Source organism: Typha angustifolia, chromosome 12, assembly GCF_048772165.1.
Source record: "Typha angustifolia cultivar Huaian chromosome 12, ASM4877216v1, whole genome shotgun sequence".
Taxonomy (NCBI): Eukaryota; Viridiplantae; Streptophyta; class Magnoliopsida; order Poales; family Typhaceae; genus Typha; species Typha angustifolia.
In genome coordinates this window covers 10676801-10701901 of record NC_133250.1, presented here as the reverse complement: position 1 = coordinate 10701901, position 25101 = coordinate 10676801, and the positions used below count along the sequence as shown (strand labels likewise).

Below are 25101 nucleotides of genomic sequence, written 5' to 3'. Positions count from 1 at the left end.
ATATATGCACACCGGTAGGTCTAATACGGTTTACACGTGTAGGTTAAGTCCAAATTTAATTTTTGACATCCCTTTATGGAACCTTTAATCCTATAAATAAACTGCCGGTCTATATTATTTTTATAAAAATTTGGTTTATTCCTTTCAAATTTTGTTCAAGTTTTTAATATGCATTTGAGAGAGAGTATATGATACAATAGTTGTATTATGAAAATCAACATATACTGTTTCAGAAGCAATTGATAAAGAACAAATTAGTCTTAAAGAAATAGTATTCAACACTATTTTCTACTATATAAATTTTACATTCTATAGTCTGTAAATTTATTTAGAAATGGTTTGCGATGATGAGTGAAAAGATGCATATACCAAGTTTCCAGAAATACTAACAAGAGAACATGTCATCAAGGTGATTAGAAGAAAAGAAGCTGCAGTATCAACCAATATTGTATGGCCTGACGAAGTTTTTTAATTGAATTGGCATATTAAGAATTTGTGGGGCAATTTAGAATGAACAAAGCATGAAGAAAGGTTGTCAATATAGGAGCTTGGAGAAGACTTCTAAATCAAGCTTTCCTTGGTGTGCAGCTGGGACCACCTCCTTTGTCAATTCACCAACAACTCGTTCCATGTAGAGCACATACAGACCATTCATGTCCTCAAGGATTTCCAAATCCTTCCGTGCTTTAAGAATTGATCTCACCCACTCTTCAAAAAGCTCTGCAAGCAAAAATTAGCATATTGGTCAGCCTTAAGAATCCCTGCCACTCAAAAGATTCTACCTCAGGACTGGGTAGAAATTCATATTCGTCAGGGATAGATGTGAAAGGAAGTTCTTAATCAAGGAAAGAGGACATTGCACGATCTTAAGAATTTTATTTTACCAGAAGCTTTTACTGACAAACAAAGTATAAATTGATCCGTGTTTATACCTGAAATATCAAACAGCAGAGTTGCCTAGTCTATTATTGAGCTTACTAGCAACAGGTGAGCAGATTATGGTTTGACTACCAATTACAAATTTGTTCACAAAAGAATATCTAACCAATACAAGAGATCCTCAAACAAAACAAAAAAGAAGAGAGATTTAAAAGAATAAGTGTTATATAGAGTTAGGTAACAATTGTCCATTCGTGTGAATCTCCAAATCAGCTTGAACATATTAAATCTTATCCTTGCAGTTGGCTAGGAGGCTGTATTTGTAATATTTTTAGCACTGGGCAATCTAACAATAAAGTAATTAATGAGACTACGGTTATGCCTCAAATCAAAATAATCATGACCTATGGCATTGTGACATACTAGTATGAGATACCATGCTGTCATCATGCCTTGTGAGAACATAAGTTGTATAAATTAACATAAATTAGTGCTTGTAATGTTTTAAGCAGGATAGCTACAGAAGTTCAAAACACTTCGCATCGGCTTATAGGCATGCAGGAAGAATAAATCTGCATGCTTGAACAGAATCTAGGGAAGTAACTACTATAATTAGTCCATAAAATGTCGCAAAGAAGAAAACCAAGATAGAGGGACCATCAATGCTATTATGAAGGTACTCACTCTTATCAAAATTTTCATGGCTCATCCAGATATTCAGATAGTCTGTTATCAAGAGCTCAACGAGTTGAATCCTGCTTCATGAGAAATAAACATATGAGAAATATTACAGCTCACTGAGTCGGAAGCATTGCCTTAATATGGTGATTAAAAATGAAACAATTAGGATTAGCATCAATAGTAAAAAAAGACTGAATCTCACAGGAGAGACATACATCAAAAACATGCTGCCATGAGTCCCAGGGAAGATAACATCAAAAGGATCCATGAAAAGTAAGCTTTCGGCAACAATTGAAATTTTTTGAGAAACTGAAAGCATCATTCGTTGGCCAACAAATGGCTCATTTCCCAGCTTGCAGAGTATATGCTGAACACAGAATTGGGGATCTGAACCAGAATGTACTGATCCTGAGATATAATAGAAAGTAAACTATCACTATGATTAGTAGCCTATTTATTGTGCCTGTCTTTATTTATCACATCACTTTTTTAGAGCACGAGAATTCTTCCAATTAACTTCTCTGGCTGTGAACAAGTTACCATGAGAAAATGTTTTGTCAGTCAACAGTATTCACTGCATCTGATTTCTATGCCGCATTCTTTCATTTAAAAAGGGATAGGAAATGCAGGGCATCCTGATGGAGACAACCAAATCTGGCAGAGATAGATGGAAATCATATATTACCTGAATCCAATTTGTCATCATTTTCAGGGACAAAGCACATTCTTCTCATTAAGCGCATGATCAATCCACTGATAATCTCTTCAAGAAGCTCGCTTTCCTTTTGTGATGATAGTATATTTTTCAAGGAGGCTTTAAGAGAAACAATTTAGAGTTTAAACATCTAATTGCACATTTAATTGGAAAGCCAAACTAAATATAACCAGCATGAGTGGGAAAATATAGAATTTCAGTAACACACTGCCAAAACAATGAAAGTTTCCTCAGGAGATGGAGATATTATTAACTGTTGAGCACAAATATGTATGACAGAACAATATCAAGTCATCCTATCTTTATCGTGCATATGTTTACATTGAAGAAGTTGCATTCAATCATAAAAAAGAAGAGAATAGGAAACCTTGAACATACATGCTAGACCAGTAACCCCTCATACCATCTTGATAAAACCTTACATATACTATTGAGATACACACTAGAATCCTTCTGAGCTAAAACATGCAGATTGAAAAATACAATGAATAAACCATAGTAACAAAGCATTATCAGCCTTACCCAAAATAAAATCTATAGCTTGATGAGAAAATATGGAGAAAGAGGATTCCACTTCTCCCTGCACAAAAAAAAAAAAAAAAAAAAAACAAACAGATGCTATTAAGCATGAACACTAGAAATGAATTCTATGTAATTGAGACACGTACTTTAGTAAAAAATTTATCTGATAATTCCACCAAGAAATCGATTGATGTACCAAGCCTCTCTATTTCATTTTCATTGCTGAACTCTACATTAATAAAAAACAGAACATATAAGTTCTTATTGTAAAGATCTTACAATGTTTATTTTTTGGCGATATTGTACTTCACCACCTGTGATTTGACTTAATTACATGAATCTCCTATGTACTTTCAATTTAAGTACTTAACTTCCTTGTTGCTTAGACTAAAGTGCAATAGTTATTTTTTTTAATTATATTTGATCAACCAAATTTAAAAGATCCTTACTAGAGACAGTTGATAAAAATTTGATAACCTTTTCAATGCATCTAAAATAATTCTGACAGAATTTTAAATAACAAAGATATGACAAATATATTAAACAAATGTACATCTTTATCATTTGAAAATGATTGGTATTATTATAGATGTGTTTAAAAACATATCAAATCCTTAAAAACATTGTCTTTAATAAATATTTTTAAATTCGACCTCAGATTTGATCAGATATAGTGTAAAAGTAGCAGTTACACTTTAGTCTAGGCTATAGAGGGTTAAGTGTTTTAAGTTGAAATTACAAAAGGTTTTATAAAATTGAGCCAAGCCACAAGTGGTAAAGTGCAATTAACCCTTACTTTTTATATAGAGAACATCATAAGAAACAACTAACAGAGGAAAAAGCCAACACAAAACATCAAAATGCTAAAGACAAAATAATACTGAAGTCTAAATTGAACAAGATCAATGAAGATTGCAAATAAGGACATTTTATTCACAAAAAAGTAAAGAACACATCGAATTTAACTCTTAATGTGAATTATTGGGAACTATGATCCAATGAGGCAATGACCCAACCTGAACTGCTTAGGAGTGTGTCAACGATAATCTGCTGCTCATACTTTGCCTACTATGCGCATACAGATTTTAGGAGCATTTAATAAATGTTGATGCTGCACCAGTTGTATAGGTATAACAGACTCTATTAACATTGTAGCAAGACAGAACTGCATTCCTGCCAATAATTTTCATCTCCATCTAAGCAGCACTTATCTGGGAAACCACTTACCAAAAAATTGTCGCCTCTGAATAGACCCCTCCGCTGCCTTCTTCCTCCTCTCCTTCCATCGAACTGAAACCAACCAAATAATAACCCTTTTTAATCAACAAGACTTCAAACAGAACATCAGAAAGAATACAACAACAGGGTTAAAGATCATACCCAGTCTTAAAAATCTCCTCCTCAGCACTTCATCGATCCAATGATCACCATCTCCTCCCAACTCGCCGCACCCATCAAAGAAATGGCACCTACATGAAGCAATCGGTGGCTCGTCCTCGGATTGCGCACCATCTAAACCATCCAAAAATCACAATCCTCTAGGAAAACATAACTCCAAATCTTAGAGAGAGAGAGAGAGAGAGAGAGAGAGAGAGAGAGAGAGAGAGAGAGAGAAGGGGGAAAGGACCTTGGAGAAGCTTGAGCTCCTCCCGGAGACGCAACAGCTCTCGCTTTCTATCCTTCGCCTGGAAGAGAGGAATCGACGGAGGACTAGTTTTAGTGTTGGTGGTTGGGTGCTTCGAAGGGGAGAGGAGGAGGAGTACCTTCTGCTTCCAGCGTAGGAGTGTGGCGGAGTCGGAGGTGGAAGGAGGAGGGCGGTGGAGGCGATTGAAGCGGAGAAGGGCCATGGCGAGGGCGATCTTTAGGGAAGGCGAGCTCGGCTTCGAGGGAGCCATGGCAAGATACCCTCGGAGGATTTTGAGTTATGTGATACCACTCTCAGTAGTAGGGAAATTTATCAACATTTTACGTTCGATGTTATTTGCGATCTACGATAAAACTCCTATTGAAATATAAAACGGTGATATCGAGTGATTTTATTATAATAATATGAAACGGAGAGAAACATATATATATATATATATATATATATATTAAAATTTAAAACCCATGTTGGGTTTATCGTATAAAAAGCTCTATCTATTCCAATATTTTTATAAAATTTAAATTAAATCAATCAATAAACATATTCTCATATATAATGACGAGCCAATCAAACAAAAAAAGAAATGTTGACAAGTACATATTAAAATTCCAAATTCCAAAATAATGGTCTTTATTCGACATACAGACACCAAGAACATTATAGAAGTACATAGAAACACTCCACTGTAATGGAGATCAAAAGGTAACCCAGGGAGTATTAATCTCTTCCTGGTGATTAGATTTGAAAAACATTTGTTTGAAACCTTTCATCGTATAACCTCCAGTGCCCATATCTCTCTGTGTGGAAGACGGATCTGGGAATGTAGAAGTTGGGCCTCACTAGCGTCTGTAACTTCTTCAGATTGGCAGATGCTTGCTCTATTCCCCTGCTTGTCAAATTTGCACAACCAAACAGGTCTAGTAACTCCAGATCTTGACATCCTTCTGAAATTAACAGAAGGCCGTTGATGGACAGTTTTGAGAACCGTAGCTCAAGATGCTTCAGCTTGGGCATGAACTTAGCAATGGTGGAAGCTTCCCTGTCGCCATCTTGAGGGCAAGCTCTAAGATAATCATCGGGAACTATTCCGGCGTGTTGTGAAGGGTCAAGCCAATTCAATAGGTTTCGTCTGAGAATAGTTAGGTTAGGACAGTTCTGACCAATCAACTCAAGTGATTTGTAGGAAACCTCGTAGCAATTGCTGATATCTAACTCCATAAGCATAGGGCAGCAAATTGCAATCTTGAATATGGATCTATCGCTTATGCTCTGGCTGCTCCTGACTGAAATGGTCCTGAGATCTGGTGACCTGCATGTGCAGTGTAGCATCTCTGTGAGATTGTGAAAGCTAAACTAACTAACGAGAGCAAAGTGATGACAAATCAATATATCAAGACTAAAGAAGAGAAGAATAGCAGAATACATAAGCGTGCTAAGTGTAGGAGGAAGCTTCAACATGAACAATTATTCGATCTGCCATCAATGCATGATTATTAAGGAAGAGCTCCAGACTATCTGAAATCATAATTTGTATTAAAATAACAGGATTCTACAACCAATGTGGTAATATCTTCTTCAGGTAAAAATAATTTGTCATTCATTTTCTCATCAATAGTTCACTACCTACATATTCATTCCTCACTAGTAAGTAGTAACACTAGATAGATCTATGAAGACTAGACTGGAGCTTAATATCAAGTAGATGTCTTTTTCCTTCCTCACCCTGTGAATACATCTTGATCTTTACCATCAAGTTATACTATGCCGTTAAGTGACCAATTAGTCTAAGACGGTTAAATAGATGATCCAAAATAATCAAGTAAAAACTAAAAAGTAGACAAATGAGTATTCTTGTGGTGAAACTTACTCTTTTAAGTTCTTTCTATGTAATGTTACATAAAGTTTTTACCAACAGCAAATGCTACAATATGGGTCATGCTGCTTGTTGTTGTTTTGGCCTTGGACTGGTAAATCCAGGTTGATATAATATGGGAGCTGTTTTTATTTGTTTCAATGAAACAGGGCAATACTGCCTTTTGTCAAAAAAGAACAGCAAATGCTACAAAATCAACAAGTATATATTTCAACCAATTCCTACAAGACTTAGTGTCATCAAATTAAATTTAATCAAAGTAGATACCTTCTGAACTTAACACAAATAAACTTCCATAAGTAAGACTTTAAAGAAATCTTTGTAACAATGCTAGCCAGAATTTAACTTCTTTATTCCAAATTCCAACCTCAAATAACCCAAAATGATCATATCTTTCTTAACAAAACATAACACAACATCCAAATGGAGAAACCCAGCCATAGATCAATATCTGGGGAAAAAGGTCCCAGTTTTATCGAAAAGCAAATTGAAACCGAAAACAGTCTTTTTGCGCAAACCCACGTACAATTCAACCCAATCCAGCATAAATACGAAGATCTAAATAAAATCGTAGCCCTAACCATACATATCGCGACCTCTCGCAGCCGCGAACCAGAGAAGGGATCATCGGAGAACTGGCGGAGCCGGATCTCTTGGAGCTCACCGACGGCCCCTGCTAGAGGGCGGTTCGGTAACACAAAACGATCAAGTATTTCCTATCCAAAACCAGAAACCGACCTAATCCAGCCCGAATTCCAAGATATGAACAATAATTCTTTCTTTACACAAAAATCATAACCCTAATGTATCTAGTTCTACCTCTCGGCGGCGAAGCAGAGGGCGTCGTCGGAGCAGTGTCGGATCCTGACTTCTCTAAGCCCACCGGAAGACCTCTCGGTAGCCAATTGGAGCATCCCATCAACGCGGCTTTGGAAAGCGGGTGTCCACCACGCTGCGGCGTCGGGACGGCCGACGCCAGCGGCGTCGAAGGCGGGCTCGAGGTCGAGGGCAGAGAAGAGGGAGGGGTCGCATGCGGCGTCCAGCCACGAGCGACATGAGAGCATCGCGCCGCGCCACCGATCTTCCAACGTGAGCCGGCGGAACACGTTCACGAGGCACACCGCCGTCATCTCCGACCAATCGCGGGCTTCTACGTCGGCCGCCGTCATCTTATCTGCCACCCCGCCGCCTTGGGGGCTGACGGTGTCGTCTTCCTCCATAAATTGGGGATTGGGACCAGTTACGGATACGGTGGTTCCTGAGCTCTTTGCTCGTTCCTGTACCAAGCTCAAACGCCTTTGGGAATGGGAGATATTTTGGAGCTGGTTAAGGTCTCAATCATAAAATCACAAACCTTTAAGGTCCAATATGACAAATAACCATAATATGTGACAAATTTACGTATAACATCTTTTAGTTTAACGGAATTTAGGACCCGAATCTTTTAAGGTTCTATTTGCAAAAAAGCCAAAAGATAGGATAATTTATAGCGGAGACCCTTCAATTGTGGGAATTCATTAGCTGAATCTTTAAGGTCCTATATGCAAAATATCCCTCATTTAGGACAATTTATTTGAAAGACCCTTTTGTTATGAGAATTCACGACGCAAAACTTTGAGGTCATATGTGCAAAATATCCATGAAATAATAAAAATTTACATGGAACATCCTTTAATTTTGAGAATTCACTGCCCAAAACTAAATATGGTCCTGCGCCACGTATCCGTGAAATAAGAAAAATTAACATGAACCCTTTAATTATGAGAATTCACAACTCAAAATAAGGGTCCTATATGCAAAATATCCTTAAAATTAGGATAATTTACATAAAAACCCTTTACTTGTGAGAATTCATTAGACTAATCTTTAAGGTCTTATATACAAAATACCCAATTGGGATAATTTACAGGAAACACCTTTTATTATGAGAATTCAGGACCCAAACCTTAAAAGGTCCTTTATGCAAATATCCATTAAAATAGAAAATAGAAAATTTTACATGAAACACCTTTAATTATGTGAATTCACGGCTCAAACCTTGAAGGTGCTATATGTAAAATATTCCCAAAAGTTAGGAGGTTTACCTATAACACCCTTCATTTAAGAGAATCTACGATCCGAGCCTTAGACTATTCTTATCGTCGTCAGCGACAAATTGCGTGCTATCTATCGGTGTTTTAGATGCAACTTTCAAACGAATTATCATGACACGTGTCGTTACCTCTATTGTCCCTACATATATTTCGTATTCAGACCGGAGTATCTTCCCTGTAGCCATCATCCCACGCCAAAAGAGGACGAATCACATAGGCGTCCACACCAAACGAAAAGTATACCCCGGAGGAGAAGAGTAAGCTGCAGAATAAGAAAACTATTCAGCTCTCAGAGATGAACAACAACAACGTATAAAGTCGAATCGCGAATTCGATCTTTCGGAATCGCATAGACCGCCGCCACTCAGATTCCGAGCTCTATCCTCTCCCGATTCTGCCTTCTTCTTCGCCGTCTGGATCCATCTGCTGTCGTCTCCGGGGAACAAATCCGCTTCCACTCACCTGGTAAATTATCCTCCCGCATTTCTCCTTATTTTTCTGGTTTGATCTGAACAATTTCTGCTCAAAATTGGATTTTGTGATTTGGGTCGTTGTTCTTTTGGCTAATTACTTCTTGGGTGCCCTAGGATTGTCTTTCCCTCCTCTTTTCCCAAATTTGCGCTGTCCTGGGTAAGAGTTTCGCGTAGTTAGACATCTTTGTTGTAATTTAAAGCAGCTTTGTTTTGCTGTAGTCTTGATTAGAGAGTTCTCTTTGAGTTCATTAGTGAGTTCTTGGCTTGGTGTCTGTGAAGAGCAATGTTTGCTTCAGTTGTTTAGTTAGTGCAAATCAAGTGTAGTTCTATTTGGGATTAAAAAACTAGAAGAAAAGATCATGGATTCTATTCAGGGAGGATGTCTTTTGCGACCCACTTGGCGGCTATCTTTCCTACTTTTTGCTTAGATTGACTTGTGATTTGGCGGACAAAACTGTGGGCTTCTATCAAGTGGCTGATCTCATCTCTTAATACCAGAAACAAAAATTTAAGGTAATCTTGTCTCCCACGAAATGATTAGATATCGTATGACATTGATTTATTAATGCAAATAATTGTACCAACAATTTGGAATTTTAAAATAAGAATGTGGATTCTACTGAGGGAAGATGCTTCTCGTGAGCAGTGATCCACTTAGACTGCCTCTATCAGTTGTGATTTGACAGACATCATTTTGGAGGCCTATCAATAATGAAATATTTGATCTCAATATATTGAGAATGAAAGTTTGAGGTCATCTTGTGTTCACTACGTTAATATATCACATGGGTAATTGTTGAAATTTGCTAATTGCTGGAGGTTGGTGGAATATTATACACTGCTTATCTGGAGGTTCATTAAATAACTGTCTGCCAATTAGATTCGGATGCTTATCAGGAATAATGCAGAGGAGAATCAATATAATGGTCCTATTGTAATCTGGTAGTTGTTCTGTCCTATCAGACTGCAAAGTTACATAGATAGTAGGTTTTGCAATTTTCTTTCTATATTTTGTGACAATTCTTAAAGAAGTTTGATCCTTCTCACTTTGGGGAAGATAATTTGCTTGTTTTAAGACCGATGGTGAATTGGAGATGCACTGTGTTAATAGGTAATTTGTGCATAATAATTTGCAGCATTTTAATTTCTTTTCAAGAATTTGTGTAATTAGGACTTCTTAGTCCCCAAGAGGCCTTATCTGAACCTTGAGATTCTGGGCCTATTTGGCAGTAACCAGGTGAAGCTTCACATTTAGCTTCAATTTTCGATTAACTACTGTGAAATTAATCCCTTCAGAAGTTCAGATATGTTGCATGGAGAATGTAATATTTACCCTATAAGAGGCAATTTGGACTATCCAACTGATGCTTTTCATCCGTAATACGCTAATTTCAGTTCTGCTGGGCATTTACACCTTCAGTACTGGGGCCATTTGACATTACAACTAACATCAGAGTAGTAATCTTTCAATGAAAAAAAAAAAACATCAAAGTAGTAAACTTGATTCATAGTTGTAGATCTATGCACTCATGGCTACTCTCAGCTAACTAGGAAGCGGTATATCAAAATATTATTACTCCCTTCATGTCTAACAAGTTTTATTCTTTATGTTATAAGTTTTCAAGTGCAATGTCCTTTCCTGAATGTATCATTTGTTCCAGTTGAATATGGTGTAGTTGATAGACATTTTGGTGGCGGTCACACCTTGAGAATTACTTTGGATATTGACACTTAAGTTCCGATTGTTCTCTAGGATCTTCATCATTCTTTTAACTTTATTTAATTAGATATAATGGCACATGCTAGGAAAATATAGTCAGAAGTTTAATCGTCAGATCTCATGTATATCTGGCATCTGAAATGTGCTAATTGGACAAGATTGCAGGTTCTTTATGAAAAGTATTACTTACTGCATTGTTCTCTATAGTTTTATGCATGAGCTTGACCAGAAGATGGTTATTGACTATCCTGTAGCTGGTAATGTTATATCTTTATGCAGGCTAAAATAGGGTGCAGTTTATGTGCCTGACCTCTGGTGGTCACTTTTCTGACATCTAAGATTCAGACATGAAAACTATTGACTTTCTGACTACTTCAAAATTGAGTTTCTTACCTTGAGATTACTTGATGTGATTAAAGCAAGCATTTGTATAACACTCCTCTCTTTATCTTTTCTACCTATATGTACATTTTCTCTTCAATCTGATAATTCTATATTAATGTTCTTGCTATTCATAGTTTGTTTTGATGCAATCTAGTTAACCTTGTTATTTATATAAACTGCATTTAGGCAGGTATCTCTGGATTTAGCTGTTTGATTCAGCACCGCATTGGTACTCACTTCCTCAAAACTTGCTGGTATGTCACTTTCGTCGTATCTGCTTTTTTCTACTATTTGTTAGAGAAAAATATTTTTCCTTGCTGTATGAAGCTTTATATTTGCAGGTGGATCTGACACAAATGGGAGTCTATCTTAGCACTCCGAAAACAGAGAAATTCTCTGATGATGGTGAGAATGAAAGACTAAGGTTTGGTCTTTCATCTATGCAAGGATGGCGTGCATCTATGGAGGATGCTGTGAGTTTCTTTATTGGGAGCTTATTTTCTTTATTGGGAGCTTATGCACTTTTTCTCAAATCATATCTTGTATGTATTGCTCTGCAGCATGCCGCACTGACAAATCTTGATGATTGCACATCTTTCTTCGGCGTTTATGATGGCCATGGAGGTAATTCATATCCAAAACTCTTTTTGTTTGTTTGTAAACCTTTTTTTTCTATCTTTATTGAAATCTCATTCTTAATTGTAGCTTTATGTTAGGATCTAAGGCCTTGTTTGATTTAAGGTTAAACCCCAAACTCGCTTAGTTAGTTTTATTTTTTAGTCTTAATTTTTTTAAGAATAAACTTGATTAAATATAAAAAAGATAAAAAGATATTTCAGTTACTAAATCAGTTTAAGAGTTTCTAAACCAGTTCAGAGAGGATCCATAAACTCAAAACAAACAAGGCCTAAATATTAATCCCCTTGGAGAGGTGATTCCATTAATTTCTATGCTGATTGGAAATTTGGGATATGTTGGTTTTTTTAATCATGTTTGTGATGCTTTGAATTTAGTAAGTCTATATTGACTTAATGAAGTAAAATAAATTCAGGAAAAGTGGTTGCAAAGTTCTGCGCAAAGTACTTGCACACCCAGGTTCTCAAGAATGACGCCTATTCAGCTGGTGATTTAGGCACTTCTGTTCACAAAGCTTACTTCAGGTACAATTTGTCTATCTGCTGTGTGAAAAACTCTATATTGGTTTTATTTAGATGAGCTTTAACATTAGCGTGAAGCTGGTAGACATATCTTATAGTTTCACTTTTTTCAGAATGGATGAAATGATGCGAGGGCAAAGAGGGTGGAGAGAACTAGCTATACTAGGAGATAAAATAAACAAGTTCACTGGCATGATCGAAGGCCTGATCTGGTCTCCAAGGGGTAGTGACTCAAATAACGACGAGGATTCCTGGGCTTTTGAGGAGGTAGTAATGAATATTAGTACTTTGGAAGTTTTGTCATTGATCTTTTAGTTATTTGACTAGATCTTTCAGCATATGACTTGCAATTGAAGTCATGTCATGTAGCATCAAAGTGTCTCACAAAGTTCTTAGCTTACTCTATTACTTATGGAATAAAAATTCATGGTTTAAAAACTCGGCTGGGACAGATCCATTTTGGTTAGGATCGATCCTAAAAGAACCCCGACAGTAAAAATTGCTTGTGAACAGTAATTCTCGGGCGAAACTCTTTGGTTTCACTCGAGATGCCTTGGGTTCATCCGTTTCGCTTGAGGGCGAGACGACTCCTCTTTCCATTGCACGCGCTCGAGGCTCCAATCCGCCTTCTCCTGCTCCGATCAATGACCACCTCCTTTGACTACTCGTCTCGGTTCTTCTCTCTTGCGAGTGAATTTGGAGCCTCCGATCTACCTCTTCGGTTCGGATTGATGACAATCTCCGGCTATCTCATCCTCGGGCTTTCTTCCATGTGCATGTAGTAGGAGACTCTAGTCAAAACTCCTCAAGCAATCTCATCTCTTCTCTGACTTGGATCGACCTCCTTCGGCGAGAAAAAGTTCATCTCTTCTTATTCTCTTGATTTCCTACACCTAATGTCATTGAATTTTTTAGGTTTCAAACATTTCTTAATATTTTTCTGCTTAAAAATTCTCCAGTGTTTTTTTATCTTCTTTCTGTTATTGAATTTCCTACAGTTTCACTTCTGTTATTGGATTTCCTACAGCTACTGTTATTTAACTTTTTTGGATTTTCTATAATTTTAATATCTCACAACTTCTTCTAAGAAGCACAGACACGGATACGACACGATACGGACATGGGGATACGACAAATCTTAAAAAAACAGGACACGATACGTTTAGGACACGGCAAAATAAATAAATAAAAGCATTATATATATTATCGATACGTTTAAAGAAATATTTTTCTAAACTTATAGTATAAATACACAAGCATGCATAAATTATTCATGAGAGAAAAACAAAACGTATACAATACTACAAAGCCAAAAATGATAATGCTAATACGTGATAATATAATTCTATATTATAAGAATAAATATCTAACTACCTGAGAATAAATAACTAACTACCATTACTTAACTACAGTGGATGGCATAGGCGAATCTGTGATTTTACAATAATTTGCATTAATATTAATTTTCTTGTATGTACTAACTTGTGATTGTTGCATTATATTTCTATAGCATATGCAGGAATTGTCTAAAATTGATAATTTATGTTATCAACTTTTATAGTATATAATAAATCTTATGTCCAAAAGTTTTTCAAGAGTGTTTAAAAATGTCTAAGGAGTGTCCGAATTTATTCTATAATTTTTTAAATATCGAATATGTCGTAGAAGTATCCGACACGTGTCCAATAAGTGCCCGACGAGTGTCGGACACGGCATGCTATTTGAAGTGTCCGTGTTTCATAGAACTTCTCATACCACACCAACCCACTGAAATGCAAATAAGAATTTCATTTTTAGAATTTTCATAGCTTTTGTTTTTTTTTTTTTTGTGCTATTTGATTTTCAATAGGATAGACTATTAATAATTTTTTGAGTTTCCTATATATATATATATATGATATTTTCTTATTTTGTAGAATTTTCTACATTATATTAATTTCTTATTTATTATAAAATGACTGAAACGGAAAAAGTGAAACACCAATCTGAAACTTTGAAACATTCATTTTTTTGTGGGACTGAAACTGAAACCGGAACCAGAACTTTGAACCATGTAAAAATTAGCTTCTTTATAAACATCTTTCGACTTGTTCATCGATTTGACCGCTTAATATAAATTTATATTGTGATGACTTTTTCATGATCATGCAATAATATTATTTTGAGATGATTGTGGCATCTCTGCAAAGAGGACGTACAAAATACAATCCTGCAAGAGAAAAGGTAAATGAATTAACAATGATTTTTCATAAGCGGAACTCCAGAAAGGAGGCAAAATGGATTGTTGGATAGAGATCCAGAGGTAATGGAATTTTAAATTTTTCTCCAGGGAATGCTGTCTTCTTGTGCAGATTTGCAAAACTTTCTTGTAAGGATCACTCATGATATCAACTTAGTTATCTGTGGGAATCCTTCTGCTCTTTTGAAGTGTCATAAACTAAAATATGCAGCAGCAATAATCTATAATTCCTTCTTTATTAAGAGGTTCTAGAGAACCACAAATAGCATTCTTACAAAATGTGAAGTATAACATTTTAAAATCTCCATGTTGACACAGTGATGGTGTTTTTCTTTTTCTTTTCCTTTTCTTCTTTTCCTAGTTTATTTGCATTGCAATATTTTCCAGGGTAATACCAGCAGGTCTTATTACCACGATTCTCTCTTACTAGGGTCCTCACTCTGATTTTTCTGGACCAACATCTGGATGCACCGCTTGTGTGGCACTTATAAGAAACAACCAACTTGTTGTTGCAAATGCTGGTGATTCTCGCTGTGTTATCTCAAGGAAGGGTCAGGTATGCTCTTATGTCGTGCAAAATGTTTTCTACTAGTCACCAAATGTTCATGTGAAAATAAATTAGTTGTTTTTTCATACAATAGGCATACAACTTATCAAGAGATCACAAGCCAGAGCTCGAGGCAGAGAGAGAAAGGATCTTGAAAGCAGGGGGTTTCATCCATGCAGGACGAGTCAATGGAAGTTTAAATCTAGCAAGAGCAATCGGTACTCGGACTATAGCTGAAAAAAGAAATGATTATGCAGACATGTTTCATACTTCCATGTTGTTTGCCTACCTTATGAGCTGTGCTTGTTATAGGAGATATGGAATTCAAGCAGAACAAGTTCTTGCCTGCTGAAAAGCAAATTGTGACTGCCAATCCTGATATAAACATTGTAAGTGCTTTTCTTGTGTTTCTTGTTCATTGCACTATAAAAAATCTAGTAGTTCAATTTGTTTAGTTATTAATTTTGTAACTATTGTTCCTTTGTTAAATGAAAATGTCCTCTAACTTGAGTTTGTTTGCGTATTAGGTTGAACTATGTGATGATGATGATTTTATAGTTCTAGCATGTGATGGCATTTGGTATGGTTCTCTATGCAATCTATCTGATTTTGTCAAGTAGATACTCATATTTTTCCTGCAAGCCTTCTTGATTGGCAGTTTATCTGTATGTAGAAGTCTCAGTTGTCCTATAAAGGATGACAAAGTTGAAAGAAAACCTAACATGCATGCTGCTCATAATTTTAGATCTAGATAATGGAACTGCTGACATTTTTTCAATCCATTCATAGAATACTGTGTTAGCCTAAGAAATGAAAGATCACTGCTTTGCAGCACCCTTGAAAGTTATTCATAATACATTAATCGATCCTAATATCTTGTTTCATGGAGAAAAACTCTTAGACGTTACAGAAAGCTATTTCCTGTACTCCTTTTCTATTTTTATCTTTAAGTAGATCTTTGTTATTCTTATAATTTGTTTGGTAAGTAATGGCCTCTATTCCGCAACTCAGGGATTGCATGTCGAGCCAGCAGTTGGTGGATTTTGTCCACGAACATATAAACACTGTGAGTAAAAATGCAACTTTGAGCAATATCAATATTTCAAGGTCGAACAATATTACTGTTCGACATACATTCTTTACAGGTTTACTACCATGAATTAGGGATGATCACGGCTTTCTTATATTTAACTTCCAATGCACACTAAAGATGTTTAGAGAAGATTCAGAAGGTATTTCTCTTTTGACATAAAACCAAATTGCAGGAGAAGTCTCTCTCTGGGATGTGCGAGAGAGTACTTGACAGGTGTTTGGCACCTTCAACAATTGGCGGAGAAGGATGCGACAATATGACAATGATCTTGGTGCAGTTCAAGAAGCCAATTAACGTGAACGGGGCAGCATCTGCTTCAGAGCAATCAGCACCATCTGCGCCAGACAAAGGAAAGTAAGCTCGGCACCATCCAGAGTAAATTTCTTTCTTTTTTAGTACTAATCCTCCATGATAACCAAAACTCAACTTATATACTTTAATCACTTCCTCATTGATCAGTGAACAGAATGAGTAAGATGGCTCTTGTGTGTATCACCCAAAGGTTGAAGCTGCAGAAGTTGAGGAGTAAGATTGAAAGAAGTTTGCCTGCATGAATTCATCAAGGTGTCTATGGGATTTTTTGCTGGGCTTGTCTTTGTTGTTAATTCTCATCCCTCTTAGCAACCTCGTTTAAGCTGCAACATCTAACCACACTGCCTGAATTCTTATTCTTGTATAAAATTGTTTTAGTGTGTTGAATAATTGCTTGGACCATTTTAATGCATCTATACGTCCTTTTTAGCATCTTTTAAGCTCTCTTTGCTGGAAATTAAGTGCTGTTGTTATCCATTCTAGTGGTCTTTTATTACACTTTCTCTCTAACAAGCACACACCCAAAAAAAGATATTAGGATTGATATTAAATAAACTTTTTACTATTATATGTGAAAGAGTTTAGCCTATCTTAGAGAGTTAAGTCCACTTGTTAAACTATATATGCTTTGTCTTATTATTAGCATAATGGTTCATATTCTATCAACAGAAATTAGAAGACAATGATGCAGTTTTTCAATAAATTTTATAATTCACGAATTAATAATATTTCATCTTTATCTGCTCTTTAATCTCATATTATTATTGCTCGTTGCGTCAAAATTGATCAATGGACACAAGTGAACATCCTATTATCCTGCCATTCCTATGGAGGAAATGAAGATTAACTCACACATATATATATATGTGTATAAAAATATTAGAGCATTTGTAGAAAATCAAGTTAGATAATTTTGGTAATATGTAAGGTTTGGGATGTAAATACTCACAAAGTAGGGTTTGAACCGTAAATTGCTAAAAACATAGGGTGTCAAATATAAATTTTTCAGAATTAAAATTTGACCAACTCTATATATGCAAATTTGAAACAGAACATGGGACGATTTCCTCGTCCAGACTCGTTCGACGAACTGAACCGTACGACCGAAACGGATCGCGGGATTTATCCGGTTCAATTATCTGCATTAAATTTATTTTATTTTTCAAGAAAATCTATCACAATTAAATTCTCGCGCCTCTTGTAAATCTCTCTGTAGATTTGTTTCTTTTCTTTTCTTTTTCCCGACTTTCCCAAATTGATCCCTAGAATCTCTCTCAAAACCCTAAACCTTGGCCCGATTCCTCGTCGTGCGATGCCTATGGAGTTCCGATTCCGAGCTGGTGAGCAGAGGTTTCCCCCCTTTCCTTCTCAGCACTCGGCGGCCGATGGGTACTTCGCTGCGCAAGCAATGCGAGGTAAAAAGTCGGATTTTTTGTTGAAAAGTGTTTTCCTTTGTACCGAAATCGGGTTGTTTGATGTCGATTTGGGGGTTGCAGCGGGTCTCGTCGGAGGCAATATGATGCAGCCGATGACAGCGTTGGAAGCAGTGGAACGGGAGATACGAAAGGAGAGGATACGAGAAGAGATATTAAGAGAGGAGGCGGAGAGGAGGATTCTTGAGGAGGAGGTGAGGAGGGAGTTGGAGATGGAGCGTTTGATGGGCATGAGACGCATGCCGGAGCCGTTCGTGGAACCCTTGATGATGCCGATTGCTCCCAATGTTAGGGTTATGGATGGGTTGGGTTTCGGGCAAGTAAGCCGTGGATCTCTTGACGCATCCCGAAGGATGAGTGAAGAAAAGGCTTTTTATTTGGCTCCCAATAAGGCTGAGTTGCAAAGCAATGAGTCCCCTCCATCTGCTCAGGTGATAGCCTAATTTTGTTTCCTTTGTCTCCTTAGTGCAATTACAATTACTTTATCCATTCTTCTCTTTACTTTTGCCCCCCGGTTAATTATTTTTGTTGCAAGTGATTATTTTTTTACATCTTGTACTTTTAGTGGATCTTATACCTCTGTTGATATTTTACTGTGGTTCTCTCTGGTGATTGCAGTTCTTATAGACTGGGAACAAAATTACTTTTTCCATGTAAAGGAAATATTAAGTAACTCATGCCTTCATAAAATTTTAGTTTTCTTTTCAATAAGCATTGTAACTCAAACATAAAATTCACTTTTTTGATATTCGTGATATTATATTGATTTCTCTCTAGATAGGAGTCATATAAAAGAAAAGGGATTGTGCATACATCTGTTACCAAAGTTTATGTTTTTTTTTTCTTCTAAGAAACATAGTTTGATTTGAACGTAGATGTGGTTCTATTTCTAGCATCAATTTCTCCACCAGGTTTTGTAACATATCTAATTTTACGTCTCAGTTGTGTGACCTTTCAGGCTGAACATTGTTTGAAAATCTAGATTCGTCAAATTTACATGATAGCTAGATGGTCTGCTTCTCATGTATGATTTGACCTAAATTTGGGTATTCGAGGGTTAAGGTCTCTTGGCTGGATGGAGGTTAAGATCTCCTATTGATTGATTAACAGTTGGAATAAGAATTCTCTGCTGGAAATTAACCTATTGCCAAATGAAGATAAACAAATGACTGAAATGAGCAAAACTATAAAAATTATAAAGAAAAGAGAGAGAGTATAGATTAGGATATGCATAAAGGAAAATAAGACAGGCCTCCCAGAAATAAGTAAAATTGTAAATGAGCATTTGCCACCTGCAAATTGATTTTAGATGTTTGGGAATTTAAATGTGCTGAACATGGTGAAGGTAAAGAACAAAAAATAGCAGTGGAGCTGCATCCAGTTTTCTATGATCTTCCTAGAGAAAAAATTATGACAATTAATGCATATTATCTTTTCTATTGCATGCTTATTTTGTGACAGTCCAATGTGATGTTGGGAATATGGAAAATATTGATTTATTATTGTGTAAATAATGTTTTGATTGTTAGAAAACGGTGGTGCTTGAAAGAAAAGTAGTTTCATGAAGAAGTAAGAACATTCTGCCCTTTTATAATGGAAAATTATGTTGTCCTCGTCCACCAAAAGAATAGTCAACATATTCTGCAGTTGCTAGACAGCCCACAAAGCAGAGGTAATATTTTGGACCTTGTAATGACCAAGGAGGAAGATGTCATATTTATAGTTGGTTGGAAGTGAAACCTGCTACAGCGATCGAGTGGCGAAACTCTTCTTCAACCTAGGATAATCCGTCAAGACTTCTTTATATTTTTTTTTTGTTTAATGTTATTTTTTTGCATGGAAATATTATAGAGGATGGACCAAAGGATATGAAATTGACCCACAGTTTTACTTTTAAACATTTGAAGCCTATCAAAATTAATTCTATTAATCTTAGGAATTCTATATATACTCAAAGTTGTGGCTTGACCCTGTAAGTAAATGCTAAAAAGGTCATGGTGGATCACTTTATTTTTGTTTGTAATAGGTTTTCTTTTCATGACTATATGGTTTATTTTATGCGTAAGAGACTTGTATGGTCCTTGCATAATCTTGGTCCAAGCGTGTGGCTGGAATATTCTCCGTACATGTAAATGGAATTAACATCTCTGCTTATTTATGAGAAATTTTATGATTATTTTTTCTTTCTTAGTTATGTTTACAACCATATTATATTTCATTTGTGAAGCAGAAAGTTGTGCTTGCATGTACATCTTGCAGGTTCAGCCCGTCAAGCAGAAAGTTTCTGGAAGCAAGAGGAAATCAAATATAGACCTAGGGACAAGAATGCAACAGAAGCAAGTTAAGATGGAGTGGTGTTGTGCTCTCTGCCAGGTCTCTGCAACCAATGAGAGTGGTCTAAACGAGCACCTCCAAGGGAAAAGGCACAAGGCAAAGCTAGCACAATCTGAGGCCAATGGAACAACAAAGAATAATGCTGCCTTCTCCTCTAAGAAGAAGGCAGCAAAAGAAACCGAGGCAAAAGACATGCCTTCTGGTGAAGAAGCAAAGAAGATAACTCTGCAAGTCGATGGGAAGATGCACGAAGTGTTGCAGAGCAAGAAATTTCTGTGGTGTGAGAAATGCCAAGTCAAGAGCCCTAGCACTGTCAATATGGTTCTTCATCTCAGTGGGAAGAAACATAATAACCTATCAGGGGATGGAAATAAAACATGCAAGTCAAGAAATGCCATTAAAGGTAGCTCTCTAGAGAAGGTAGAGGAGCCAAAACCAGAGGCAGAGAAAGGGATGGCCATCGGTCAAGAAGAACAACCAGATGAGCTGAATAAGCAGGTGGCAGCTGAAGAAGCAGAAGGTGCTCCTAGTGATGAGCCACTAGACTGTAGTGGTGGAGTAGTGGAGAAATTGGTACAAGATGTAAATTGATGCACTATTTCTGCACAAGGCAATGCTTAATTTCTTAGATTAGCCTGATTAGGATGGTTGCTATCTCTATGGATGATAAATATGTAAATCACTTGGGTTCTTCCTAAGGTTTTTCTTTTTGATCATCGTTTATTTCCTCCTATCTAGTGTTGCTCTATGTTGGTCAATCATTTTTCCCTCCACTTTTGCTGCATAGGTTATCCATGGCTTGCAACATAATTTTATGATTGTTTAGCATAGTCTGCATCTATGCTCGCCTTTCTTTAAATTGAATCTCACAGCCTTATGTGCCACAACCAAAGAATCCTGCATAATATACTTGGAAATCAAATTCTACATCAGTATTTGAATCCGATTGTTTTATAACAAAAGCTCTAGAAAACTTGATGACAACAAAGATTCAAATTAACAGTAAGTTCACCATTACCTTGCAGTCCACATGATGGACCTTGGACATTAATTACATCCTTCATAATCCAGAAAATTATTCTATTTCAAAAGTACATCAGACCGACCTAAGCCACAACTGAATTTGAAAAAAGAAAAAGAAAGAATCATTCATTAATACGAACTGCAAGATGAAAACTCCTACTAGTCTTCCCTATAACAAATCTGACTGGTCACAATCGAAGAGCTTCAGGTTGTTCTCTTTGCCAAAATAACAAGGAGGTTAACACTGTCAATCTATACTCACTGAAATGAATCCTCATAGAAGCCAAGTCCATGATCATGATCCTTTCTAAGATCACCTGCTTAAGAAAGGCAAGCCATCCTCATTGATGCAAGAAAGAATGGATTGTTAGATCATATGAAAGTATGTAACATTTGGATGATACAATTCTACTATGTAGAGGGGCATATCTATTCCTTGAGAATTCCTGTTACAAGACAAGTATTTGCAGCTAACAGTGAAGTACTGAACATTTTATCTCATACAAGAATAATCTACACTTTCAAGGCTACTTGATCTTGCCATGTAATTTTTCTCTTCCTGACCCGGTTTGCTCCGTTCCCCACATCCCGACAGACTGACAACTTTAGATCATTAGCCACAGTTTCACCTTCCATCAAACATTTCTTTGTGTCATTGGCTTTCACTGGCTCCCAGTTGACATGGAACTCCTCCATTTCCTCACCATTCTGCTAGAGAAAACCATTTGTCCATGTAATCTAGAATGATACACGAATGTAATTTGCAAATAAGGTTTTCAAATTATTACCGGTAGCAAGACCTGATTCAAGTCTATTACTGCAGATGTTCTTGGAGTAGCAACTTCTTTTCCATTTGAAGGCGTGTCACTGATTCGGACTTCATCATGAATAATTTGATTTGGCAGATGGCCGCCGTTAAGCCAGGAGTGTGGTACTTCTTGTGTTTGTTTCTTCAGTTTGTACTGGGTTGTCTGAGAGGGGTTTTGCGATAAGCATTTGAATTTTCTTCGCAAGAACCTAGGTCATCATGAATTATCAATAATCATTAGATATTGCAAACTTGAAGATCGAAAGCAGTAAATTTTGAAAGTAAGAAGAACTTGACAGTACTTGACTTCAGCGAGAAGCTTAAGCTTGTTCTGCTTTGCCTTCAGCGATCGCTTCCTTTTCGCTTCTGTTTCCTGAGAAAAGATAGAATAGTTATAATTTATAGCAAAGATTCTTTCATGGAATAGCAATGGCATGGATTACAAATACCACTTCTTAGGAAAAGAGAAGCAAATCCAGTCCAAAATTCACAGGAATACATTGAGTTGGAAACTCAAAAAGAGTTAATCTAATGAAGCTAATTTTAAGGAAATTTCTTGATAAGGGCAACATAAAAAAAAGAAGTGATCGACTAATTTAAACTGAAATTAAAAGGAGATATTTTACAGAGGAAAACGCATCAAGCTTCTACAAAATTTGCAGAAAATACTGAACTCTCTACCTCCTGTAGGAAATACCAATATTAGAGAAAACTTAATAAAAATCTGCCAAAATAGATCTCATCTTTGAATGTAAGATCTAGCAGTAAAAAAAAATCCCAAAAAAAGAAAAAACCAAGGAAAACCCATCATAAAATATCACCTAGAAAATTACTACATATACACTAGAAATAGAATTGAAACCCTAGACATCTTGGAGAATCATGAACCAGTTTACAACCCTACAAATAATAATAATAACATCACAATAAAAGAACTTTCCAACATAAAACAGCTAATAACCAAGCCAATCGAACGAAAACCCCATCAAAAATTTCCAACACCAACCAGTCAAATAAACCCATGATGCAAAGCAACACATATCTTGAACTAGATCAGTTGAGAAAAAAAAAACACAAAAAAGGGGGGATAAACACCCAAGGTCTCACCTTCATCAATTCCACATAATCCTGCAACAGGCTCATGTGCTTGAACCTCGCCCTGGCCTCCTCCCCACCTGGGTATGAAGAGGAAGATGGTGATGGCTCCATGGGCACCCCCCTCACCTTCTTCATCCCCACTGCCTAGACCTCAACAGGAAGGAGAAGTTGAGGAGGAAGAGAACAAGAAGAAGAAGATATATAGAAAGAGAGGAAAAGGAAGAAAGAAAAAGGCAACCTTGGCAATGGGGGGGTAGATGAGATAATGGAGGAAAATAAAGGTGAAGGGGGGGGGGAGTTTTCTCTCTCTCTCTAGGAGAGGTCTGACCCTGAGCAAGAAAACCCCAAAAGGCCCATGTTAATCTGGAACAGGAAGTGGGTAGCACTGGGTTAGAGTTTTCCTCCTTGGTAGAGGGAGGTGGAGAGTTTTCTTGGCTGCAGGGGGCATTTCTGGGAAGTTGGGCAGTAGTTCTGTTGAGAGAGAGAGAGAGAGTTTGGTTGGATGGATGATGCATATCTGAAGACACCTAGCTTTCCTTGCCTTCTCTTTCCTTGTTTCCTTTCATTCTTTTCCCACACCCAAGTAAACTCTAGGTCCAGGTCCAGATGGGCCATTAGGAAAGAAAGATTGAGGTGTGAGAGAGGTGTGGACTTGCTCTCCCTCTCCTTGAAGGGTGGGGATTCCTCTCTTCTTTATGATGATGATTATTATTATTATCCCTCTCCTGTTACTACCCTCTCGGTTGCTGAAAAGAAAGAGATAAATGGCTGCTGGGTGCTGTGATGTTGCAGTAGTTGCCTTTGTACCATGGAGGAGAGAGAGAGAGAGAGAGACCCTATGGTGGAGATGGTGTTAGCTTGAGTTTCCTAAAATACCCCTAGTTTGTCCCCCTCACCTCCATTAGTCCAGTCCTTTTCTTGCTTCCCATGGGCAATAGGTAAATTCCTTGATGTACATAGGTTATATTATTCTCAGGAAATTGGAATCAAACACTTGCATTCCCATCTCACATTGCTCACAATGACATATCAGGGGAGGGACCAGAACAGATGAAGCTGTAAGCAAGGAAGAGGGAGACAAGCGAAGGCAACTTGTGCTGTCACATTAGGAGAATGGTGAGCATGCATGAGGCGCATAATGATCATAGGACAACTGATTCTTCTCTCTCTCTATTAACCAGAGGCATAAATTTTTTAACATATATATATATATATATATATATATATACATATCTTGGTTCATCTATATTAAAAAAAAAAATAGTAGGGAATATTGTACATATGGGTAACAACATATATATATATATATATGTACATCATACATGGCTACTAGAAGATGTCTACCTCAATGGTTGGAGATAGAAGAAGGTCCTCTTTTGCTCTCGGGGGACCTCTCAAGGAAGGAGGTTGGAAAGCTGGGGGAGGTCATGATCATCATTAATTTTATGGGCAAAGAAAAGTTGCCTCTCTTTCCCTTTTAGGTGGCCTACTTCCATTCAACAATGCCATCGACCACGACCTCATCTACACAATCGATTACCTCTATGAGAAGGCGATGTGATCTATCTATCTCATCCACAACTTACAGTATGAACTCTCCAGCAGATAATTATACTAAGCGTGTGTTCAAATAAATGACTTAGACTTTAATCAAATCAGTTTCTTCAATCATCAAAAGTAGATACAAATTTAACAACGACGACTAAATACTCTCTAAATTTAATTGAGACTTTGAGTCAACTAATTAGAGAATAGTTACATATAAACTCTATCTGCTCATTTTTACACACTTTCTCTTCTTCTTTTTTTACAAAAAATAAATCATAATTAAATTTATTATATTTTCTTCTAATCTAGAGTATAAAATAATTGGAAAATTTTTGAGACAATTTTTTCCCCAATATTGTATACATACCTTTGGATTCGAAATTTATAGCCTTCGAAAAAAGCTAATGCTTTTCAAATTAAATAATCATACTCGTAGAGTTATTAAAATAGTCTTATAGGATAACAGTTTGAATGAATGGCTATTAATATATAAATAATTTAAAATTACAAATATAGAACTTATA

At 36.6% G+C, this 25101-nt stretch overlaps 5 protein-coding genes across 8 annotated transcripts; 2 read left to right on the top strand and 3 right to left on the bottom strand.

Moving 5' to 3' along the window:
• Positions 1 to 352: 352 nt before the first annotated feature.
• Positions 353 to 4764, bottom strand: LOC140772646 (protein MULTIPOLAR SPINDLE 1). Of its 2 annotated transcripts, none has more exons than XM_073114809.1 (10): positions 4561 to 4764; positions 4425 to 4482; positions 4178 to 4309; positions 4025 to 4087; positions 2944 to 3026; positions 2798 to 2855; positions 2246 to 2374; positions 1776 to 1968; positions 1564 to 1637; positions 353 to 720 (listed from the first exon to the last, which is right to left on the bottom strand). In XM_073114809.1, the coding sequence occupies exons 1-10, from the start codon at positions 4690 to 4692 to the stop codon at positions 536 to 538; spliced, it is 1107 nt and encodes a 368-aa protein (XP_072970910.1). In that variant the 5' UTR covers positions 4693 to 4764; the 3' UTR covers positions 353 to 535. The 2 variants fall into 2 exon arrangements, with proteins under 2 accessions (XP_072970910.1, XP_072970911.1); XM_073114810.1 differs by having other exon boundaries at positions 1564 to 1634; positions 4561 to 4761.
• Positions 4765 to 5042: 278 nt separating this feature from the next.
• LOC140772580 (F-box protein SKIP1) lies at positions 5043 to 7614 on the bottom strand. The gene is made up of 2 exons (XM_073114722.1): positions 7135 to 7614; positions 5043 to 5751 (listed from the first exon to the last, which is right to left on the bottom strand). The coding sequence occupies exons 1-2, from the start codon at positions 7533 to 7535 to the stop codon at positions 5178 to 5180; spliced, it is 975 nt and encodes a 324-aa protein (XP_072970823.1). The 5' UTR covers positions 7536 to 7614; the 3' UTR covers positions 5043 to 5177.
• A 1010-nt stretch (positions 7615 to 8624) lies between these two features.
• On the top strand, positions 8625 to 16765 carry LOC140772647 (probable protein phosphatase 2C 11). Of its 3 annotated transcripts, none has more exons than XM_073114814.1 (13): positions 8625 to 8873; positions 11172 to 11239; positions 11327 to 11458; positions 11546 to 11609; positions 12037 to 12145; positions 12256 to 12409; positions 14812 to 14937; positions 15023 to 15146; positions 15241 to 15317; positions 15456 to 15508; positions 15940 to 15994; positions 16194 to 16396; positions 16481 to 16765. In XM_073114814.1, exons 3-12 carry the CDS (start codon positions 11342 to 11344, stop codon positions 16377 to 16379), a joined length of 1065 nt encoding a protein of 354 aa, XP_072970915.1. In that variant the 5' UTR covers positions 8625 to 8873; positions 11172 to 11239; positions 11327 to 11341; the 3' UTR covers positions 16380 to 16396; positions 16481 to 16765. The 3 variants fall into 3 exon arrangements, with proteins under 3 accessions (XP_072970915.1, XP_072970913.1, XP_072970912.1); XM_073114812.1 differs by having other exon boundaries at positions 8627 to 8873; positions 11176 to 11239; positions 16194 to 16375; XM_073114811.1 differs by having other exon boundaries at positions 8627 to 8873; positions 16194 to 16375.
• Positions 16766 to 17016: 251 nt separating this feature from the next.
• LOC140772644 (uncharacterized) lies at positions 17017 to 20831 on the top strand. Its single transcript, XM_073114808.1, has 3 exons — positions 17017 to 17748; positions 17830 to 18197; positions 20026 to 20831. The coding sequence occupies exons 1-3, from the start codon at positions 17646 to 17648 to the stop codon at positions 20689 to 20691; spliced, it is 1137 nt and encodes a 378-aa protein (XP_072970909.1). The 5' UTR covers positions 17017 to 17645; the 3' UTR covers positions 20692 to 20831.
• Positions 20832 to 21090: 259 nt separating this feature from the next.
• LOC140772568 (uncharacterized) lies at positions 21091 to 23805 on the bottom strand. The gene is made up of 4 exons (XM_073114698.1): positions 23039 to 23805; positions 22234 to 22304; positions 21912 to 22140; positions 21091 to 21831 (listed from the first exon to the last, which is right to left on the bottom strand). Exons 1-4 carry the CDS (start codon positions 23162 to 23164, stop codon positions 21637 to 21639), a joined length of 621 nt encoding a protein of 206 aa, XP_072970799.1. The 5' UTR covers positions 23165 to 23805; the 3' UTR covers positions 21091 to 21636.
• Positions 23806 to 25101: the final 1296 nt, after the last annotated feature.

What these genes read in the sequence shown, in the direction of transcription:
- LOC140772644 (XM_073114808.1), top strand. Translation starts at nt 17,646, where the DNA reads ATGCCTATGGAGTTCCGATTCCGAGCTGGTGAGCAGAGGTTTCCCCCC. An exon ending in CGCTGCGCAAGCAATGCGAG is followed by an intron (nt 17,749 to 17,829) that starts GTAAAAAGTCGG and finishes TGGGGGTTGCAG; the next exon opens with CGGGTCTCGTCGGAGGCAAT. An exon ending in AGTCCCCTCCATCTGCTCAG is followed by an intron (nt 18,198 to 20,025) that starts GTGATAGCCTAA and finishes TACATCTTGCAG; the next exon opens with GTTCAGCCCGTCAAGCAGAA.
- LOC140772646 (XM_073114809.1), bottom strand. Translation starts at nt 4,692, where the DNA reads ATGGCTCCCTCGAAGCCGAGCTCGCCTTCCCTAAAGATCGCCCTCGCC. An exon ending in GGAGCTCAAGCTTCTCCAAG is followed by an intron (nt 4,310 to 4,424) that starts GTCCTTTCCCCC and finishes TGGATGGTTTAG; the next exon opens with ATGGTGCGCAATCCGAGGAC. An exon ending in CAGATAAATTTTTTACTAAA is followed by an intron (nt 2,856 to 2,943) that starts GTACGTGTCTCA and finishes TTTTTTGTGCAG; the next exon opens with GGAGAAGTGGAATCCTCTTT.
- LOC140772580 (XM_073114722.1), bottom strand. Translation starts at nt 7,535, where the DNA reads ATGGAGGAAGACGACACCGTCAGCCCCCAAGGCGGCGGGGTGGCAGAT. An exon ending in CTCTGCTTCGCCGCCGAGAG is followed by an intron (nt 5,752 to 7,134) that starts GTAGAACTAGAT and finishes CTGCACATGCAG; the next exon opens with GTCACCAGATCTCAGGACCA.
- LOC140772568 (XM_073114698.1), bottom strand. Translation starts at nt 23,164, where the DNA reads ATGAAGAAGGTGAGGGGGGTGCCCATGGAGCCATCACCATCTTCCTCT. An exon ending in AAGCTTCTCGCTGAAGTCAA is followed by an intron (nt 22,141 to 22,233) that starts GTACTGTCAAGT and finishes ATGATGACCTAG; the next exon opens with GTTCTTGCGAAGAAAATTCA. An exon ending in TGAATCAGGTCTTGCTACCG is followed by an intron (nt 21,832 to 21,911) that starts GTAATAATTTGA and finishes TTTCTCTAGCAG; the next exon opens with AATGGTGAGGAAATGGAGGA.
- LOC140772647 (XM_073114812.1), top strand. Translation starts at nt 11,342, where the DNA reads ATGGGAGTCTATCTTAGCACTCCGAAAACAGAGAAATTCTCTGATGAT. An exon ending in AAATCTAGCAAGAGCAATCG is followed by an intron (nt 15,147 to 15,240) that starts GTACTCGGACTA and finishes TGCTTGTTATAG; the next exon opens with GAGATATGGAATTCAAGCAG. An exon ending in TCCACGAACATATAAACACT is followed by an intron (nt 15,995 to 16,193) that starts GTGAGTAAAAAT and finishes ACCAAATTGCAG; the next exon opens with GAGAAGTCTCTCTCTGGGAT.